The following is a 22,887-nucleotide window of genomic DNA, read 5'->3' on the forward strand; positions in this document are numbered from 1 at the left end:
GAGGGCATGATCAGAAAAGCCAGCTTCACCATAGTTATTATATTTAATGTGTCATTTATGTTCCTTTTGTCTGATAGGAATTGTGCATCCTGTTTCCCCTATATATGGTATATTACAGTGCAATAAATACGGTATACTCCAGGGTGGGCAATTGGAGGGAGTGGGTCTTTGGATGAGTTGAGCAAGCTTTTTAATATTGCAGGCGGTTTAAAGGTGGCTTTGAGGTTGTATTTTTGTAGTATTCTGTTTATTTTATCTGATGTCCCTTTAATGTAAGCAATGGTTATAGTTTTATTGTAGTCTAGTTTATTTAATTTTATTTTTTTATATTTTGTGTGACAAAACACTGTCCACCTACAAAACGAAGGCACAGTCATGGGCTCACCATTATCCCCCCAATTGCTAACTTTTACAATGGAATATTTTGAGCAACATGTTCTAGATTCCTCTCCTTTAAAACCCGAAGTCTAGCTTACATACGTTGACGATGTTTTTGCTATCTGGCCCCATGGCCACCAGACATTAGACACTTTCCTTAGCCACCTAAACAAATAACAAATGCATACAGTTCACAAGATTAAAAACAGAACACACTTCCGTTTCTAGATACACTTGTCATACATCTTCCTTCTGGCAGTCTTTCCTTCACTGTTTACGGGAAACTGATATACATAAACTCCAACACAAAAACTAGGTGTCATTAAGACTCTAAAAAACAGGGCTTTGAAGATCTACTCCAATGAACATGCGCTGAAAGACAAATTTAAAGTTATCAGCAATACTTTTCTAAAAAATGGTTACAGCCAAAACACTATTAACAAAATTTTTTATAAAACCTCAAAAAAAAAAACAAAGATAAACCAGACTACAATAAAACCATAACCGTTCCTTACATTAAACGGACATCAGTTAAACAAAATACTACAAAAATACAACCTCAAAGCGCCACCTTTAAACCTCCTGCAAAATTAAAAAGCTTACTCAACTCATCCAAAGACCCACTCCCTCCGCTGGCCCACCCTGGAGTATACCGTATTTATTGCACCTGTAATATACCATATATAGGGGAAACAGGATGCACAATTCCTATCAGACAAAAGGAACATAAACAACACATTAAATATAATAACTATGGTGAAGCTGGCCTTTCTGATCATGCCCTGAACAATTGACTGGAAAAGCACCAGTTGTCTACATCATACCAAAACATTTTATGAACACAAATTTAAGGAAGCCTTTGAGATTCTTATCAACCACCCCAATCTGAACAATAATGATGGTCTAAATATCCCAAGCATATGGAAGGCACGTATTCTACCCATGGAAACTTCTTCTCTAAGAGTTAACTATAAACAGGACTATAGATAATCCAGAATCCTAAATCTAAAATAACAATTGTAATGTTAAAAACAGGACATCATTGTTACTGAAAGAAAACTATCTATAAGAAAGAATGTTTTCTCATGTTATCTTAAATAGAATTTAACTTGATGTAGTTTCTAAATAATTAATTTGTAATTTTTTTTTTTTTTCGCTGGAGGTCATGCCAGTAGAATAACCGGTGATCAAATCATTGTTTCTTTAGATTACTGTGTGTAATGTAACTCAGCTTGTCCTGTATATTCGTATATACTCCAGAAGATGATCTTAATATGAAGATCAAAACGTCAGGAAATTAAAAGTTATTTATAACACGGTTGTAAAGTCCATAATTTCTAAAATGAATTCCTCCTAATAAACTTATTTCCCCTATTTTCTCTGAAATTACAATACTCCTTACATTCTACCTCTGTAACTACATCATTCTTTGGCAATCAGATTTCACTGATGGCAATTATTTTTCATCTAGTCAAGCTGTCCAATGCCAGAAACTTCTCTTCTTTATTTTTCAGACTTCTTGGCATTTGAGTATATGCTTTTCAGCATCCCCTTATGCTCGCAGTTACCCCTCACATAACGTCACTTCCAGCCCATTCAGATTCAAAACCTGGGAAATTGCACCCAGTTGATCACGGTCATTTTTGCACTCTCCATTTGGCCAGCCACATGCAAATCTCTAGTTTCCCTCTCTACACTTACCAAATTCTCAATAAACAACACCTCCAAAACTATTCAAATGTAGTCCATTAGACATATATAAGTTCTTTTGTTCATTAAATTCAAACCGTACATCTTTAAAATGTACACCATTTCTCCTGTTTGATCTTCTAATTGACTCATAAGCAATCTTGTCCCTCTTCTCAACTCTGTCCTATTATACTGAGGCAGCAGACTCAATCTTTTCTTTGTTACTCTTCATTTTACACTTATTTCTACAACACTTTCATATTCATTTTACACAAATTATGGACTCTACAACCATTATAAATCATTACTTTAATTTCCTGACGTTTCGACTTTCATATTAAGATCATCTGAAGTATACACACACACACACACACACACACATATATATATATATATATATATATATACAGAGACAAGCTGAAGTGTGACATAGTACGCTGAAGAGAAACGTGGGGATATTAAAATAATTATTTATAACACAGTTGTAGAGTCTATAATTTGTGCAAAATGAATGCTGATCACCGAGTAACACTAAAGGAAAGGAACAAGAACACTTTCATATCTTCTATCATTGCATATTTCTCAGCATTCAAATGATTTGTGTCTCACAAAACAATCAATTCATTCTTCTTAAATTTGCAGACTAACAGCTTCAATAACATCATTGATCTTTGCACACTTGGAAAACCTGCTTTCATAATTTCTCATTAAGTACATGCATTATCACTGAATCCCCATATAGTTTAACCAAGTTTCTTGCACATTTATACTTTTCACATTCACTTTTTCTTTCATTCTCCCTCCTGCTGTACCATACTCCTATCGTTTCTCCAGTCAATCGAGCTCATGTTTTGCCCTGTGAAGGAATCCACGTATGCATGCTATTTCTCTTTGCACTGTCACCTTATTATCCACTTCCTTCACACTCTCATTTGCATTTTGTACCCTATCATTTACTGCTTCTACATTTTCTGCAACATTTAAACAACCCTGCCTTAATCCATATCAGCTACTTCATTTTCCCAGCAGTGCAAAACAATAGCCATCAAAATTTATTTACTATGCAGGAAAAGTGGAGTCAGTTCTAAAATACACAGGTATCCAATAACTGAAAGCACCTTGTCTTCTGACTTTGTTTAGTAAATATATACATATATATATATCACACATCCAGATGAATAACTTAAGAGCACTGAAAAAGCTACAAAAGTATATACATATTCTTAAATTTCATGCCCTTACACCTTTATAATGAACCTATCACAGTCTTCAAAAAATTTAATATCCCATGTACAGAGCCTGCAGTATCTAAGTAATGGGGGGGGACATTTTATCAAATAAACAGAAATTATTGAACTCAACTGATCAGCAAAATACACAATATTAATTTCACTTTATACAGAATAAAAATATAATAAACAAAGCTAAATAAAATCTAATTAAATAAATAATACAGAAGAAACTATTTTCTAAAATATTTGTTATTTGCATTGTTTTTCATATATGTGTATCATTAGAGTATTATAGGAATTTCCTGTGAAGTACTGTCGGTGAAACATTTTCCCAAGATGAATTGTAACCAAATAATTTTCCATGAACCACAGACATTTTATTTAATTTTAAATGCCCAGCCTTTTGCCAAACTACCATACTGTTACAACTTGAACAGTACTTAAATCTTAAATCTATAAGTAAATTATTTACAGCTTTAACACATACAAACCACATTTATAATATGCATATAGAAGCATTCAATGTTTGCCCCCTGCCTTTGCCTTCATGTATGTCCAGAGTCTCTGAGGCCACATATTCAAGGAAGCATGCACAACATCCAACAGAAACGCTGCCAATGCTTGCTCCAAATCCACCTTCAGGCTGACGATGAAGAGTGTCGTTTCTTGCAGGCTACTCTCTCAAGCTCCGACTACAATTTGAAGTTCAATGGATTAAGACTGGGACTTCCAGACAGTCAATCCGATTGTGATATGTAGTCGGGTACATTCACCTACAAACACTTTTGTGTGGTCCTCACCTTGTTTGAAGGGGCTGAGTCCTGTTGGAAGGTCCACTGCCTACCATGAAGCAAGGCGTTGTTCAGGGGACCATACCACAGGCATGGTGTCTTGATACACACTTTGGCAGTGGTTTTGACTGCAGAAATGCAACTTGGATACCCCTGGATACATCAACTCCCCCCCCCCCCACACACACACACCAAACCATCACAAACATAAGGTAATGACCCCTCTGAGTCCTGGGTGCCACAGTACCCAGGATTCAGAAATGGACATATACTCAATCATTTTGGCAGTTAAACAAATTTCTTCTCATCTGTGAAGATCTCGTACTGTCAAAGAAGTGCCTTTGATTTTTATCATCTTCTGCTGCATAAATTGTGATATTAGGCAGAATGATAATAGGCACTCACATTGAGGCCATCAGTTAGTACACGTAACATTGTTCTCTGTGAGACATTCATTTGTTATGACATCACTTTCTGAGTTCTCACAGAACTATAGCAGAGGTGTGCCTTCACAACCCTCACAAACTATTGCATCCTAACACAGCACAGTCAACCTGTTCTTTGGCAGTCAGATATGTCTTCTGTATTGTTATAATGGTTAATAGTCCAATACACAAACATCCTACTGATCCCTAGTGTTTTTAGCATGCTGAAAATAACAGATGGCTGCATTCCAACCTTGTGAAATGCTATTACACTATACAGTTCTCATAATCTCCCCACTGCATGTTAGCCTGTACAGATAGACAACCCCCCCCCCCCACTGATAAGTACATGAATGGTGACTGCACCTCTAACAGAACTGGATTCATGCAATTCTGTGGAAAGCACAGAAGTTGTAACAGTATTTATGGCAAGGTTATATGTATAGTTTTTATGACTTTTGAAACTAGGTGACAAGTTTTCTCCATGACTGCTTACTCCATAAAATGGTAGTTAAAATCAGTTTTATTTACTATACAGAAAATACATATACCCAATTAAACTGTAATGTTCAATTTTCTCTAATTCTACACCTCATGACACCATGGAGATCCTGCAAATAATAATAATGATATTGTTTAAGGTCTATTATTTTATAATAATAATATTATTATTATATTATAATAAAGAATACATAGAATATTATAGCTAATATTTATTATTAGTCTGCACGGTTAGCCTAGTGACTGTGTGTTCGCAATCATATGCCTGGGGAAGGGGTGTCCTAGGTTCGATTCCCGTCGGTGACGTGAGTAGCTGAAGGATCTTCTTCAGCCATAGCCAAGTTAGCCAGTCTTAGGTGTGGACAGCAGGGTCCACACCTAAAACTGGCTACCCCCCCCCACCCCTTGAGAACTCAACACTACAGGACATAGGATACACCGGGGAATAGGGCTGACTACCCTATCCTGTGAATGGTTTCAGGTTCGATGATTACCAAACCCTCGACACCGCAAGGTAAAAGAGGACAAAAGGAAGATGAGATGAGATGAGATATTTATTATGTGACACCTCAAAGGAGTTCAAGGACTAATTGCAGGAAGGCACTTCACTCTGTACAACTGACAGTCTACTCTACTTAATCCTCCATCTACACATCATGTCGCTATCCATTATCGATGTACAATGCCATCTGCAGCCTAATAACATTTTGTCTGTAAGTTGCATGAGCAGTTCGGTTGATATGAATGTATGCAGGATGTAAAACCTATGAGTTGGAATGAAAATCCTTGCTATCTCCATATGAGATTGGCTAACTCACCTTCAAATGAAATATCCCATAGAAACATTACTCTCATGACAAAGAGAATTGAACTCAGGTCATTTCCAATCAAAGGATGAAATGGCCCAACATTCTTCCAAACGTGCTATATATATATACATGCATACACCTTAGACTTTATATCTCAGAAATTTCTAAACATTTCTGAATTTTCTACCATAGGCTTACATTTTTTAACAATTAAGACTTTATAATAATTATTGTTTACTCCTTTACTACAACTAGAAACATTTTTTTTGAGTTACAGTCATAATATCTTAACACTCAAACACAAACTTTTCAATATGTCTTGGTATATAAAGAAGATATATTTCAAATATGAATGTTTACCTTAGCCTGAATTTCATCAAACCAGGAATCAAGTGGTTTTTCTGTTTTAATTCTATTTGAAAGTTCTTTAAGAACACTGCCATTTATCTTCGTCGCAAGTAGTGCCTATAAAATCAGATTGAAAATAAAATAAAATAAAATAAATCAGAATTAAGTTACACACCAATGAAACTTTTGATATCTGCAGATTCACGATTGAATGTAACAGTCATATCAAGAATACTTTCATTTGTGAAATGCATAATCATCATCAATTTCTTGTTGTATAATCAAAGGGTGTACAGGATAATGTTATACAAGCTCAGGAGAAAGCTTGCAGCTGTCTCCCTCACATGGCTGGCAGCCATCAATGTAATCACTTTACTCTAACCAACAAAGGAAGCTTATATACATATACACTGGTTTCCATAAATTAAGGAACAAAGAGAAAAATAGTGATAATAATTAGGCTGAAAAAAGAAAAAAATAAATGGAAATTAGGTACATTATGTAAAAATGCTGGCCTGCTTGGCTGAGTGGTAAGTGTACCTGCTCTCAACCAACAGGTAGCAGTTTCAAACCCCACCATTGGCATGGATGTTTGCGATTGTCTTTAGGCTTATGGATTATTTATTATCCACAAGGAGATGAATTACATCGCATAGTGTGAGATCAATGTCCCACTTATTGGAGGTCTGAAGTGATCTGAAAAAGAGCCATGTTTTGTCACTAGAGCAGGGTTTTTGGACTATGTAAAAAAATAGATTAAAAATAGAAAAATATATATAAAAAATTGATTAAAAAATGAAAAAAAAAATCTATAACCCATCCACAGTACCAAATGTACTATAGGTTTGCATATAACCTGTTGGATTGGAGCAACATAAAAAAAAAAGGGACAATGAATCTGGTTATATTAAAATGATTGGTGCTGTTAGCAGTATATGCAAATAAACCATGGTATAAAAGCAAGCATTCTGAAGTGGTTTTTAATTTTGTGTCTGCAGTGAGAACCAGACATTTCATAATAGCAAAATTCTTGGATATGGCTGCAATATTGAGCCACTGTAAGACTAAAGAGCAGCTAAAGATAACCAGATAGTTGCATGCAAGTCGTTCTGTGGTTCAAAGCCCGTGGAACCAATTCAATGATCACAAACAGCATCTCAGAGATATAAGGATATATCCAATTATCTGCTCATGCAAACAGGAGTGCTATGCCGAATCAGCTATGATCTGACCTCATGTTGGCTACAGGAGCATTGGCATCTGCTTTCAATGTATGAGAAAGCTTCGTGAAGGCGGTCTGTATAATAGGCAATCAGCAGTCTGCATGTCCCTACACCCAGGACACATGAAAGAATGTTGATATGGGTTGGGCTCCACGTCAATGGGACCCAATATCAATGGGAGGGGGGGGGGTCAGTACTGTTTATAGACAAGTCCCCATTAGACGGATAATAAGGTGTCCAGGTAACTTATGGTGGAGGCATCTTGGATAGCTGCACCTACCTGTGTGTTCAGACCCACGAATGTTTCAACTTACAGAGAATGTCCTGGACTCTTGTGTTTATGCAGGTGCAATAATGGAGACATTTATCCTACAAGACAATAATGTTTAGTCTTCATTGATCAAAGTTCATGAACTAATATCTTCAAGAAGATTAAAGTACACATGGACCAGTGTTGTGATGTTTCTTATAATATTTATCTCTCTACTTATTTGGTATAATACGTTTGTACTCTAATCATTTAGATTAACTTCTATTGTTTTATATCTTTCCTTTATCCTACCAGCTACGCCATTTATGTTGAGACCTTTTTTTTATCTTGTTTGCTTTTTCTTTACTTAATTAGTTATTTTCCCTTTATCTACCCTTTCTTAACTAATCCAACATCCTATCTTTCTTAAATTCAAAACTCGTCTAACACTGTACCTTACTTATACACATTTATCCCTTAATAATTTAAACTCTACAATCAAATATTCTCACCTTCAGTGCTTTGCAGTCCTATTGGCCTCTCTATGTCCTAAACAAACAATCTGAAGAAGTTCGCCCTATAAGTATTAACACATTTATATTTATGCTGCGCCAGCTAATACCTGGGTAGAAAGGATTCTTGTTCAGGGTGACTCCTTTAGAGAGTTAATGATTATTTGATCAAGCATAAATTTATCTCCCCCTCGCTTGTCCTTTTCTTTCTTACAGTCACGGCTTACTTATTGCATTAGTATTCATGGGTTTATCCCGCTTGGTTTGTTGTTATTTTTATGAGCGGTAGTTTTGAATTCATATAATATAGGCAGATCAGGCAAGTACATGAATGAAACAATTTAATTAGCTTTAAGGTGATACACTATAATACATTTCAAAACAGGATAATATGGTTGCACTCAACTCAGATCAAAAGCTCTAATTAACTTGTACTTATCACACATACTAAATCTTAATAACCTTAAATACAATCATAAAATACAATTCATAGATTATCATTAAGCCATTCGGATACACGTGGCTATCAGTGAACACATCAGCACAATTACACTTTTAGTTTAACATGATCTTGTATCTATTCGGCCTCTTGGCAAAAAATTCTTAACACTGTCTCGAACACATATCTAGTTGTAGGCTACTCTTACAGTTCTTTAAGTTTAGTCCAATTTAAACGTTCACACAGGAAATTCACTCTCTTCTTGCAACTGGAATTAGTATTTCAAAAATCTACATTACCATTTCTGTCCTTGAACTCTTAAAACTTGTTCCTGCCTTGTCTACTTGTCTAATCATCAAGGCCTTCAAATGTAATCGCTTTGGAGGATATCTTCCGTAGATCTATGCGAGTAGAATCTCCGAAGGAAACATGGGAGGTGGCACGGTAACGTCGCCTTGAATGGATGGCTCAATTTAGTCCCTCCGTCGTACCACAACATCACAGCTATCCTAGAACACAGACATAGCTTGGCCCAATACGAACGCTACAATGGACGAACTAAGTGCCTTCCGCGACTGGCCAGGGACTTACCTCCTACGATGAGCAGGACCACTCCGAGAGATCAGGAATCCAGGAAAAAAAAGATAAGAGTCTTCATGCAAGGCCTTTTTGTTTCATTTTCTCCTCTCGTTAAATCTCGATATTTGTGACACGCGCCAACTCGGGCACGTGTGTCCACCTCCTATTCCTGGAAGACGCTTAGGTTTCCCTTTCCGAAACTTTCATAATGCAGGACGGTAAAAGTGACCTTTGAACCCTGACTCACGGGCTTTACTATTTCAGTGCAAGAGGCTGGTTTTCCGAACGGATTTTGCCAGCTTACATGGATTTCTATCATCAGGCCCACACTTAATACAGATTATATTTAAACACTTTATATAATTTTATACAATTCCTTAAACTTTATCTTGACTTGTGTTCACAAACAATTTATTTTTTCTATTGCAAACGTTCCATGTTCTCTGCCTGAGTAGAATTAATGTTGTGACCTGAATATTTTAATATAAACCTTTTTAATGCTTATTCAGAACACAACATAGGCCCCCCTTTTTCTAAAAAAATTTTTATCTAAAAAAATTTATTTTTTCTTTTACACCTCCGTACTTCTTGTTTCTTATTTCTCCCCTCCTGATGATGTGTCTTCCCCTCTTTTTGTTTTGTTTCACATCTGACGGATGTGCTCTGTACAGTATTCTTGACTTTCTCATTCTTGGATTTTGAACATTTTTAAATCATTTGTTCCTTGCCCTTTTTTTTTTCTTTTCCCCCCATTTTCCTTTGTACTCAGTTTTCTCCTTTTGAGAAAACTTGATTGGGAGTGTTTTACATCTTCACAATTTACTATCTCAGACCTCATTTTTCTTTTCCCTATGCATTCTGGGGCAACCCTTCTGTTAGTGAATATTTTCCTGTCCACTAGATTAGAGGTATCAGGCCTTCCAAAATACTGTCTTGTGAACTGGAGGCATTGGATCCTGTCCAGTTCTTTGTCGTGAAAGAAGCTAGGTTCTCTTGATTTTCCCTTTCTTTCCTTCTTCCTTATTTTTAGACTGGCTTCCGGGCTTTTGAATTGTATCATATCCATTTTTAGCATCCCTAAGTCCATAGAGGTATCCTGGGATCTCCCTTTTTCACAGAAAACCTGATTTACTTGAGGATTTGCCTCTGTGTGTTCCTCTTAACAGGTGCACATTATTTCACCGGGTTTACTCCTATCGATGGGCCTTGGTCTTAGGTTATATCTGGATTGTGTGGATTCATCTGTTCCATTTTCACTGCAGTGTTTTTCTCCCCCCAACAGTGTTGATGTCTGGTTGTTCAGTCCATCCTTCCTTTCATTCTCGTTGTGGTGGTTATACCTACCTGGCCAGATAGTAGTAGTGTGATCTTCTTCATCCTTGAAATGAGCATCAATAATGTTTCTTCCCTTGATGGGCTTAGTGTTATTCCTCTCCCTTTTCCGATGAATAATTCTACTTCCCTTCCCATAGACACTCTCTAGTGAGTCACCTTGACACACTAGCCTATCAGGCTTGGTCCTATAAAGTTTTAATCTGTCTGAATGAACTATTAGGGTTTTTCCCCCCCACCCCCCCCCCCCCCCACCCCCCCCCCCCCCCACCCCCCCCCCCCCCCACCCCCCCCCCCCCCCACCCCCCCCCCCCCCCACCCCCCCCCCCCCCCACCCCCCCCCCCCCCCACCCCCCCCCCCCCCCACCCCCCCCCCCCCCCACCCCCCCCCCCCCCCACCCCCCCCCCCCCCCACCCCCCCCCCCCCCCACCCCCCCCCCCCCCCACCCCCCCCCCCCCCCACCCCCCCCCCCCCCCACCCCCCCCCCCCCCCACCCCCCCCCCCCCCCACCCCCCCCCCCCCCCACCCCCCCCCCCCCCCACCCCCCCCCCCCCCCACCCCCCCCCCCCCCCACCCCCCCCCCCCCCCACCCCCCCCCCCCCCCACCCCCCCCCCCCCCCACCCCCCCCCCCCCCCACCCCCCCCCCCCCCCACCCCCCCCCCCCCCCACCCCCCCCCCCCCCCACCCCCCCCCCCCCCCACCCCCCCCCCCCCCCACCCCCCCCCCCATGTGACTGAATGAATCGGTCTCAAGGGACCTATCCCTCTTTAATATTCTCTCATATACCTTTCCCCAAATTGGATCCTTCTTCTGTTCCCACACTATGTGGTGCTTCTCCCATATCTGATGCTCAAGGGACTTTGCTCTTGTCTAGTACATTTACTCTTAACATGGAAGGAAAGGCATCATTCCCTGAACTCTCATCATCTTTATGATCCGAGCCCAATGATCTAGATAGATAATCTGCAACCACGTTTTTTGATCCAGGAATATATTCTACCTTTAAGTTAAATTCCTGCATCTCCAATGCCCACCGGATGATCCTCTGGTTCTTATCTTTCATTGAAGAAATGAACGAAAGAGGTTTGTGATCGGATCGCAGGATACATTGTTGGCCTAGGGAGCATGTATTTGAACTTCCGTAAGGCATAAACTATTGCTAGCACCTCCTTTTCTATCACTGAGTAGTTCAACTCAGAAATGGAGAGTTTCTGCTAATGAAAGCGATGGGCTTAAATCCTTCTCCTTCATTTTGCTCTACAACAGAGGTTATTGTATCAAAGGAGGCATCTGCTGAAAGATAGAACGTCTGTCCCAGTCTAGGATATGTCAACGCCGGGAACTGCGTCAAGGCAAGGTTTAGAAGATGATGCGCTTGCTGTTGCTCCCTTCCCCATTCAAATTTCTTTCCCTTTTTTGTCAGCAGAACTATGGGCTCCATTAATTTCGAACATTCTGGGATAAATCTTCGGTAAAAATTTACCATGCCAAGATATCTTCTGACCTGTCTTATGGTGGTGGGAATTTTGGCCTTTAATAGGGCAGATACATTATTGTCAGTAGGTTTTATCCCATTCTTACTTACCATATGGCCAAGATACTCCACTTCCTTGAGGAAGAAACTGCATTTCGAATACTTCAAAGAAAGTTGAGTTTCGTTCACTCTACTCAAAACTTCAGTCAACAATCTACAGTGCTCTTCAACACTGGATGAATAAACCAGGAGATCATCCTGGAAGCATATCACTCCCTCTCCTAACATCTCCGACAGGACAGAGTTCATCAATGATTGGAAGCTCATGGCTGAGTTCCTTGCACCCTGAGGAAGGCGGCACATTTGGTACTTTTGCCATCTGGTGTGAAGGCAAAGTATTTCCTGTCTTCCTCCCTCAGAGGGATTTGGAAGTAGCCTGAGTTCATATCCAATTTTGAGAAATATTCAGCTCCTTCCAATCCAATTAACAAATTCTCAATTCTGCATACAGGGAAGTCAATGGGTTTTGCTACCTTGTTCACCTCCCTCAAATCCAAAACAAATCTCAGTCCACCATTAGGTTTCTCTACTAGTATGAAAGGGCTGTTCCATCGGGAACTTGACTTCTCTATAATTCCAGCATTTCATATTCTAGCAATAATTTCTTGAGATTGTCCATATGCTTGAGGGGTGTCTGGTACTGCCTTACCTATACAGGTATCCGAGGTGACCTGGACAGCATGTTGGATTTTCTTTGTGCATGACAGAGAACTGACCTCTTCTGTGAACACCTTAGGATATCCACGGAAGAATGACTCAAAAAATTTCTCTATGAGAACCCTGTCCTGCTCTAAGTTTGAGTGTTTACAAGCATCCGAGGTCAGCTTTCTTCTCCACATATTGGTATTCTCACCATTATCGTTAGCTTCAATTTCCATGGTCATTCCTCTCTCAATAATTGGCCTTGTTAGGCATTCGGGCCTGTACTCCTTCCCACACAATGATAGTGTCCTATTGGAGAAGTCACACACGAATTGATTCTCTTCCAGAAAGTCGAGACCCAGTATTACTTGACTCTTAGTGTCTGCCATCTCAGGAAGCACAACCAATTCATGTGTGGATTCAAAAGGGAAACAAGGTATAGAGATTTTAGTATTGACCTTTAATGTTGAGCATAGCTCAACTTTTGCAATACCAATGATCTTGATAGGCTGGGACAACTCAGTAAGGTTATCATTGCTATTGGTTTGGAATTCTTTGACTAACTGAGTTGGAATTACTGATATATTAGCTCCGGTGTCGAGGAGAAATTTACAGGGGATTCCTCTAACTGAACCTTCTACCAGGGACAGAGGTTGTTCTTTTCCCACCTTCGCTATTGAGCCTGATTGCATTTTATGTTCTCCCTTTGTTTTATTTTTATTCCTCATTGTTACTTTACTTTCAGTTTTCTCTAATCTCATTTCACACATACTGAGATATAAAGTATAAAGACTTTGTGTTTCCCAGGAAGAACCTCTTGTGATGAGTCTTTTAACTCCATGGAGGCCTGAATAATAATAATATAAAAATCATAGTCCAACAAAACATAGAGGTTCAGAAAATTATTAAACGCAAGATCAAAGAAGCAAAAGAAATCTGGATGAATGAAAAATGTAAAGAAGTAGAAATTCTACAGGAAAAGCATGACAATTTTAATCTACACAAAAAGTTGAAAGAGACCTCAGGTATATTTAAGAAAAAACATTTCTGTATCCTTCAAAACAAAAAGGGAGAAATAATATCCGAAAAGGATGACAAAATACAAGAATGGGTGAAATATATAGAAGAACTCTTTACTAATAACAGACAGAACCCAGAAAATACTTTTGAACATATGGAGGGTCCATGCATTCTAGAATGTGAGCTACACTTAGCTAAAAATGCTAAAGCCTTAGGTCCAGATAGAAATACCAGCAGAAACAGTAAAGTTATTAGAAGGTGACAACATTAATATATTAGTAAAGTTATTTAATAAGATCTACAATACAGGCATAATCCTTCAAGACTGGTTACAGTCGACCTTCATCATGCTACCTAAAAAAGCAAATGAGAAAACTTATAATGACTATAGAATGATCAGCCCAATGAGACACATTCTCAAAATGTTTCTGAAAATAATTCAAAAAAAAAAATATACAGAAAATGTGAAGACACCATCAGTGATACCCAATTCGGCTTTAGAAACGGTCTGGGAACAAGAGAGGCTCTTTTCTGTTCACAGATCTTATTCCAAAAACGTCTTGACCAAAACAAGGAAATATTCATTTATATCATCGACTTTGAGAAAGCATTTAACAAAGTCCAACATGCTAAAATGATTGCACTATTAAAAAGAATTGGATTAGATGGTAAAGACATCAGGATCATTGAAAACTTATATTGGAACCAAAAGGCATCTGTTCAAAGTTGATGACATCATTACAGACTCCATTAACATTAAACGAGGAGTAAGGCAAGGATGTGTGTCGTCACCTATTCTTTTTAACATATACTCAAAAGCCATATTTCAAAAAGTCTAGAAAGGAAGGGATTAATGTAAATGGTGAAATCATCAGTAAACATCCAATATGCTGATGACACAGCTCTCCTGGCTGAAAATATTCAGGATCTTCAAAATCTTCTGGAACTAGTGAATGAAGAGAGTGAAAAAAATGGGATTAAAAATAAATATCACATCACAAAAACTAAATTCATGGTCATAAGCAAGAAACCAATTCAGCACTTTCTTTAATTGGAAAACAAACAGAAAGAGTGGCAAAGTTTAAATATCTCGATGTTGGTTAAATGAAGATTGCAATCCAGAAATGGAAATAAAAGTTAGAATTGAAATGGCAAGAAAAAATTTTCTCTTGATGAAATCAACACTATGTAACCGCAGTTTAAATTTAGAGCTTAGAGTATGCATCGTTAAATGCTATGTATGGTCTATACTGCTGTAACGGTGCAGAAACTTGGACCTTGAAGACAACATTAATAAAAAAGACTTGAAGCCTTTGAGATGTGGTTATACAGACGAATGTCAAAAATCCCATGGACAGCAAAAACATCCAATCAGAAAGTAAGTACTGAATCAAATTGGGAAATCACGTGAACTTTTAGATACCATGAAAAGAAGGAAAACTGCATATCGTGGTCACCTACTTCATAATGAAAAATATAAGATACTTCAAATGATTATAAAAGGGAAGATAAATGGAAGAAGAGGACAAGGAAGATGAAGAAAATCTTGGCTGGCAGACATCAGACAGGCATGAACTCTGAGAGACTGCTCAGAGTGGCTGAGAATTGCTCAAAATTTGCCAAGGTGGTTGCTGACCTCCGATAGCAGATAGCACTCAAAGAAGAAGAAGATTATTATTTAAACTAAACTATAAATCAGAACTTCAAGATTGTAACTAATGGGTCAGATCATTATCCAAGTAAAGGAAGAAAAAACATTTGTGTCAACATCAATTCTACTAAATGCCATTACTGACTGATTTGTTAAATTCTTTTGACCTATTCTTACCTTCAAAAATCTGCTATTTAAGCCCTTATGTATAAAGTTTTTTGTTTATTTTTCCCCACTTGGTTACAAATTAAATGAAACTTGCCAAGTAATTATTATTATTACTACATTACACCTCAAGAAGTCAAAGGACTCATTGTGGGAGGGCACTCTACTCCACTCCGCTACACACATCTAACCATCTCCTCTACTACACACAACTACCATCAATGCCATCTACTGCTCATTACCACCACCACCAACATTTTTTGTCTGTAAATTGCGTGTGTGTCCTGAAGGCCGATTTGCCTGTGCAGGATGAAAAATCCAAGTTTCTGGAAGAAAAAAACCCTGCAACCTCCATATGAGATCGGCTAACTCACCTTCAAATGAAAAAGCCCATATAGATTCCTCTCGTAATGACAAGAATCGAACTTAGGCCTTTTCCAATTGAAGGGGGGGTGCAATACACCATTGTTCTTCCAAATGCAATAGGGAGGTGCTTATAATCTTGCTTAATCCTTTATCTAAGTGTAAGCAAAGAATGTTTGTACATGAAGTATTTTCACAACTAGGCTAATTGAAGTCTGATGATTTCACATCAACTGCCTTAGTATCCCAAAATGCAAAGCATACATCATTTTTGATATGTATAATGCTATGCCTTATGGGAAGGATCACCACCCTGACCAGTTTCGAGCTTTATTCGGGTCTCATCAGTGGGAGCCACATCCTATTAGTAAAAAGGTACCTTATTATTAAAATACTCTGGATTAGAGACAGAGGTTCAAACTATTTTCACTTGGTACAAATTAAATTAAACTTGCCAAGAAATTATTTCTTGTCTAATTGTTTATCCATGTATAGTCAAAGTTTGCATGCAAAGTATCTTCATGATCAGGCTACTTGTATATAGAGGTGCTGATTACTTCACATCAATTGTCTTAATATCCCATAATGCAAAGCACATAATTTTGGATGTGTATAATGCTATGCATTATGGGAAAGCTTACTACCTAGATTGGTTTGACCTTTACTGAGCTCTCATCAGTGGGAGCTCAGCCTAGAAGATATACATCTAGAGTATTTTAATAATAGACTTTTTTTTATTACTCATATATGGAAAATTTATGATTTCTGCATTAAGTCAACACTGGTATCTCTTCTGGGTCTGACTCCAACTGATGAGACCTCAATGAAACTGGTCTGTAAGTCTTTTCCATAATGCATAGCATTATACTATCTGAAAGAATGTGTACTTTGCATTATGAATTACTGACAACTGATGTGAAGTAATCAGCATCTGTATACAAGTAGCCTAGTCGTGATGATACTTCATGCAAAAAAATTTTTTATGCAAGTGTGAGTGTGTGTGTGTGTGTGTGTGTGTGTGTGTGTGTGTGTGTGTGTGTGTGTGTGTGTGTGTGTGTGTGTGTTATTCTCTCTCACACTCTGAGTGGTTAAAACTCTTCAATTCAAAATAAAAAGAAAACACTGTAACTAAACTCTAAATCTAGCTTTGACCACAGATTCATATCCCAGGATCTCATATAAACAATCTTAATTTCTCTATTTACCTTAATACCAATTTGTACAACAAATTTTACTCATCTATTTACCTCTCTTATCTATGCAAGTGCCAATGCATTCTTCAGGTTACACGAAGAAAAACACTTTAATATGCACAACTTCCTTTCAATCACAAACCAACAGTTATCATTCTATAGAGACAAACTTCTGGAATTTCAGTCTCTTGCTTCTTACAGAAACTTATATTCCACCTTGAATTTGCAGGAGAAAGACATTTAACGTAATTAAGAATAACAATGCTCTCTATGTGACACCAATATAAGTCAAGCAAATTCTTTTTGCATCCAAAACTCACAGAGCACTGAAGAAAACATATCTTGTCTTCATCCTAGTCACTTCTAAAACATGTTGCACTGAATAAACTACTAAAAACAATATCACTTTAGAAAGAATTAACTTTCTATGTGAAAGTCTCAACATTTTTCTTAAAACCACATCAACAGTTTTAACACTTGAGAACAACTATTCCTTCTACATGAAAGCCTCTGAAAAAATAACTAAAACCATATCAACTGTTAGAAATCACTCATCAGACTGAGAATACAAATAAACAAACTTTACTGGACCAGTCTATATGAACTAGAAATTAATCAAGTTTCTTTCGACTTGAACTGAAATAATCCTACATGGATTTATGACTTCTTCTTTCCAGCCATTTTCTGTTCACTGCTGGATGAAGGCCTCCTCCAGTTCTTTCCACCTTTCTCTGTTCTTGGCAATGGTTGACCAATTTTCCTCAACAAAATTTGACAATTCATCACTCCACCTTCTTTTAGGACATCCTTGGCCTCATTTCCCTTCTTTCGGAATCCAGTTTGTTAGTATGGTGTTCTGCTCATCTTCTGGATAGATGTCCAGCCCATTTCTATTTTATTCGCTTATGGTGAAGAATGCTGTCTAGTGATGTGAGTCTGGCTTCTTATCTTTTAATGTGATGCCTAGCATCAACCTCTCCATGTTTCTTTGAGTTGTTAATTTATTTGCCAGTGCTTTTGTTAGCAATCAAGTTTCACAGCCATATGAGAGGACTGGAAGTATACACTGGTTAAATGTCTTCCTTTTTAAATAGAGTGGGGCATCATTGTTTTGAAAAATGCTTTTCAATTTTCTGAATGCACTCCAGACAAGTTGAACTCTCCTATTTATTTCTTTTTGGAGTCCACAGTTTAGATCAATGAGATGACCTAAGTATATATATGAAGAGACTCTTTCCAAGAAATTGTTTTCTATTATTATTAATTATTATCTATTATTATTTCTTTTATTATTACAAAATTAATGACTACAACAACTTAATTTATCTCTTCATAAATTGCTTTTAAATTAAAATTAAAAGTTTAATTAAAAAAATTAAAGACACAGACTCCACAGTTTTTTCTCCTGTTGTGCTTCTTTTCTACCCCTATACAGATCAACACTCAACAATGTTCAATGATGTTCTTTTCACTTCTGTGCATGCTCAAAAATGCAATTGAGAAACTTCCACCACATGTGCCCATTAGTGCTTTCCAGCATTGGGCTTGAAACACTGAAGTTCTTTCGCAGTGCAGAAAAGTTTATTTAATTATAATTTCATTATTAAACAGCCAACATTTATAACAGTTCTTCATTTCACAATGTTATGCACTGACGTAAGCTCATTTAAGCTCACTTTCAATAATACAGTGGTTAACATTCACTTCTCTTGCTATTGACAACATATTTTTTTAACAATTGTCTACATACAAAAAAAAACACCACTAATATTACTAAACTTTTGACAGCTCATACAAAATCAAATTAACCTATAATAATTAATTTTAATAAACTTACTTCACTTGTATGTGATTCACTACAAGTGGATTTGCTTGAATAATAGATAACCAAGTTTCTCGTCTACATTTTTTTTTTATTATTATTATTTATACTAGATGTATTTCCATAACATGTTTCGCTGTCTATATGGCTAATGGTATCTTCAGGAAGTGGCTTAAAAAAAAAAAAAAAAAAAAAAAAAAAAAAAAAAAAAAAAAAAAAACGTTTTCCAACAGCTGCTAATATCTATAAATTGAAAAGACTGGAATGTTGGTTTAAGTATCACTCGGCATGTTGTGTGTTGTCTCTACATTGTTGTGTAAACTCGGTTATGTGATTGCTGGCATAGGAGAGGTCTTGAATGTTACACATGGTAATTACTGACTTCCAAATGATGTGAAATATTATTCTTTGATTTCTTATTTAGCGTGATTTATGAGTGCATCACCCTTGAGCTCCTTGAACAACCTGCTGAAGTAATTATCTTCTAACATACACAACTGAAAACCTGGTTATTTATTATTCAAATTTACTTCACATCTAAGAAAGACTCCAGTAGCCAAAGAGTAAAAATAACATTTTGAAACATCTCACTCACGACATGAAAAAACACGTTTAACTAACAATAAAATAGTACTGCATTACTAGTTTCTTAAGTTTAATTTATTTAATATATTTTAAACTTGTGGGATATCTGAATTTTAATACAAATATCCTACACTTTGTTTCCTTACACCTGGATAAAACAATATAATTTCTTGGCAAGTTTAATTTAATTCAGGTCTTTATTTAATTATGTTGAAACAAATTACTCGACTTTCTCTCTCACTAAAATTTACATCATGCAGATATTTCAACTATACATTAATAATTTTAATTTCTTCCTTTTCACATTTCCATCATTTAGCAAGGGGTGTTTAAGGGTCAAAGCTGTATAACTGACAGGAGACCTCCACATCACCTTTAAAGGAATGCAGAGAAACGACCAGGGCTTCTGACCTAATGCCCAATCCTCACCTTCTCATGGTGCACCCTGTTGAGTATCTACCAAGATACTGAAAAAACGAGGATGGGCTGGCAATTTGGGATTTAGCCGACGAAATTGTAATTCTTATTGGTTTAAACCAATATAGAAAATGATGGTACAACATGACAAAATTTCATGCCGGCTGGGGAGTCACCAGGTTAAACAAGGCCCCCGTTGTTTTCGCCAGGGAACCAGAGCAAACAACGAAAAGTCAGTTACTGGAACAAATCTGAAAACACACCCCAACTCAACATCACTAGAGTTAAAGATCGGTACTATCAACATAAGAACCAGATCGACATAATAGGGGTGATTGAAACAAAAAAGACAAAAACTGGTGAGATCTTTCTGAGCAATAAATACAAAATGTTATATTTAGGCAATGGCAATCGAGGAAAAGGAGCAGCCATTGTATTCAACACTAAATACAAGGCTAATCTTCTTGAATGGCAAACAGTCTCAAGTAGAGTGATGTGGGCAAATATCAGAATGGGGAACTGGACAATAAACTTATTTGTGCCTATGGTCCCACAGAAGGTTCTACTAAGGTAGAAGTGGAGGAATTTTTTGATGCTTTAGAAAAAGCAACTGACACAATGAAAACGGAAAAGTTGGTCCTTGTAGGGGATCTAAATAGCAGAGTAGGAAATGATTGTCAGACATACAAAAATATTTTGGGAAAATTTGGAGAAAAGAGCAAAGCTAATAATAATGGCAAATACCTGTTGGATTTCTGCTCAGGACATGGACTGGTTATTACTAACACCATGTTCCGACATAAAAATGGGCACAAATTCACATGGACAGAAGAGACAAGGAATAAGAAAAGTCTCATTGACTATGTTATTGTTGATAGTGATGTTTTCTCCCTGGTACAGGACACCAGAGTGTACAGAGGATTTGAAATTGGAAGCACTCACTATTTAGTCTTGAGAATGATAAAATTGAATTTCATATTGAAAAGAATAACATGTAAGAAAGTTTTAAAGTAAATAAAAGTTAAGCAGCTCTCAGATGTGAACTGTAGAATAAAATACACAAAGATTATTGAAGAAAAAATGGAAGAGTTTGAGAACAAGAACCAAACCATGGAGATTCAGTGGCAAGTCTTGAAGAAAATCCTGATTGATTCAGCCAGACAGGCATGTGGTGAAGTTATCTGCAAGGATTGAAAAATCAGAACTCCATGGTGGACAGGAAGTTAAAGAGGCAGTGAAGGAAAAGAAGAAAGCATATCAAAAGTTCCTGGCAAATAAGTCAGATTGTGCTCTTAGAGAATACAGAGACAAATGTAAGAAAGCTAAACACTGTGTAAAAGTGGCTAAAAACAAAAGTCATGGGAGGACTTGGGCAAGAACATAGAAAATAAATATCAAGAAGATGGTAAGATATTCTGGAGGTTGTTGAAGAAGCTTAGAAATGGAGGAAAGAGTGCTGTAAAAGGAGTTAGAGATGATAAAGGTGACGTGAAAACGGGCGAAAAAGATATCCTTGATGTATGGAGTAATTACTTCGAAAAATTGCTAGATGAAACAAGCGGTGATAGCACAGTGGTAAAAAATAATCAACACGCATACAGTCATGAATGCATATCCATACTCGAAGTAGAAAAAGCCATCAAATGCTTGAAATGTAGAAAGGCAGCAGGAGTAGATGATATCCAATCAGAAATGCTGAAGTAAGGTGGTATAAAAGTCTTAGAGTGGCTGCACTTCATAGTTCAGAAAGCTTGGATAGAGGGACGAATTTCCAATGATTGGAGTAGAGCTCTAATAGCACCCATATATAAAAAAAGGGAAATAAAACTGAATGTGAGAATTACAGAGGTATTTCCCTACTGAGTGTTCTTGGTAAGATCTATGCAAGCACATTTGAGAAACGGTTGAGAAGAATTGTGGAAGAAAAGCTTGGTGAAGAACAAGCTGGATTCTGCCCAAATAGAGGCTGTCAGGATCAGATCTTCACTTTACGACAGTTAGTTGAGAAAGCATAGGAATATAACAAAGATCTGTATTTAAGTTTTGTTGATCTGGAAAAAGCATATGATAAGGTGCCAAGAGAGAGAAGCTATTCAATACGCTACAGTTATATGGTGTCTTGTCATATGCTTTTTCCAGATCGACAAAACTTAAATACAGATCTTTGTTATATTCCCATGCTTTCTCAACTAATTGTCGTAAAGTGAAAATCTGATCCTGACAGCCTCTATTTGGCCTGATTCTAAGTCGGCAGTTAGAATTGAAGGAAGTACAGAAAGATGGTTTAATGTTAAATCTGGTGTGAGACAAGGATGTACATCGTCCCCTCTGTTATTCATTATCTATATGGATCACATTATGAAGGAAAGTGGTATTAAACATGATATCAGAATTGGAGATGTTAATGTCAGCTCTTTGCTTTATGCAGACGACGTTATACTTCTAAATAAATCCGCTACAAGTTTGCTAGATTCTCTGACTAAATTGAATAACTGTTGTAATAGATATGGTATGAAGGTCAGCATTAAAAAGACAAAGACAATGAAAATAGGTAGAATTATTGAAAATGTCAACTGTGTTGTGAACAGGGAGCCTGTGGAACTAGTAAAACATTTCGGCTACTTAGGCATGATTTTTACTGAAGATGGTGAATTAAATATGGAAATAGACAACAGAATGAACAAAGCTGGTATGGTAGGATGTCAATTGAATAAATTCATATGGAATAAGAAAGAAATTAGTCGGAACACTAAATTAGCTGTATACAAGACAGTGTTCAAACCAGTTTTAACTTATGGATCTGAGAGCTGGGTCAGAAGTAAAACACTTGATCAACGACTAGAGACCGCAGATATGAGAGTCCTGATTAGAGGCTTGAGCAGATGGCATCAATGGCAATATCATATTAAAAACAAGGATATTAGGAAAGAACTTGGCATTGTCAGCATCCAGGAATGTGTTAGCAGAGCTAATCTCAGGTGTTAA

The 22,887-nt window shown here is 37.3% G+C and overlaps 1 protein-coding gene across 4 annotated transcripts in view; it reads right to left on the reverse strand.

The window, feature by feature from the left end:
- Positions 1-22,887, reverse strand: part of LOC150105407 (sorting nexin-13-like) — a 599,079-nt gene that overhangs the window by 247,844 nt on the left and 328,348 nt on the right. For all 4 annotated transcript variants that reach the window (XM_090394133.1, XM_090394134.1, XM_090394132.1 and 1 more), the window contains one exon: positions 6,186-6,290. In XM_090394133.1, the coding sequence (XP_090250259.1) occupies positions 6,186-6,290 (105 nt within the window). The remainder of the gene's footprint in view (positions 1-6,185; positions 6,291-22,887) is intronic.

Source organism: Typopeltis vanoorti, chromosome 6, assembly GCF_054136105.1.
Source record: "Typopeltis vanoorti isolate ZY-2024b chromosome 6, IOZ_Tvanoo_1.0, whole genome shotgun sequence".
Classification (NCBI taxonomy): Eukaryota; Metazoa; Arthropoda; class Arachnida; order Uropygi; family Thelyphonidae; genus Typopeltis; species Typopeltis vanoorti.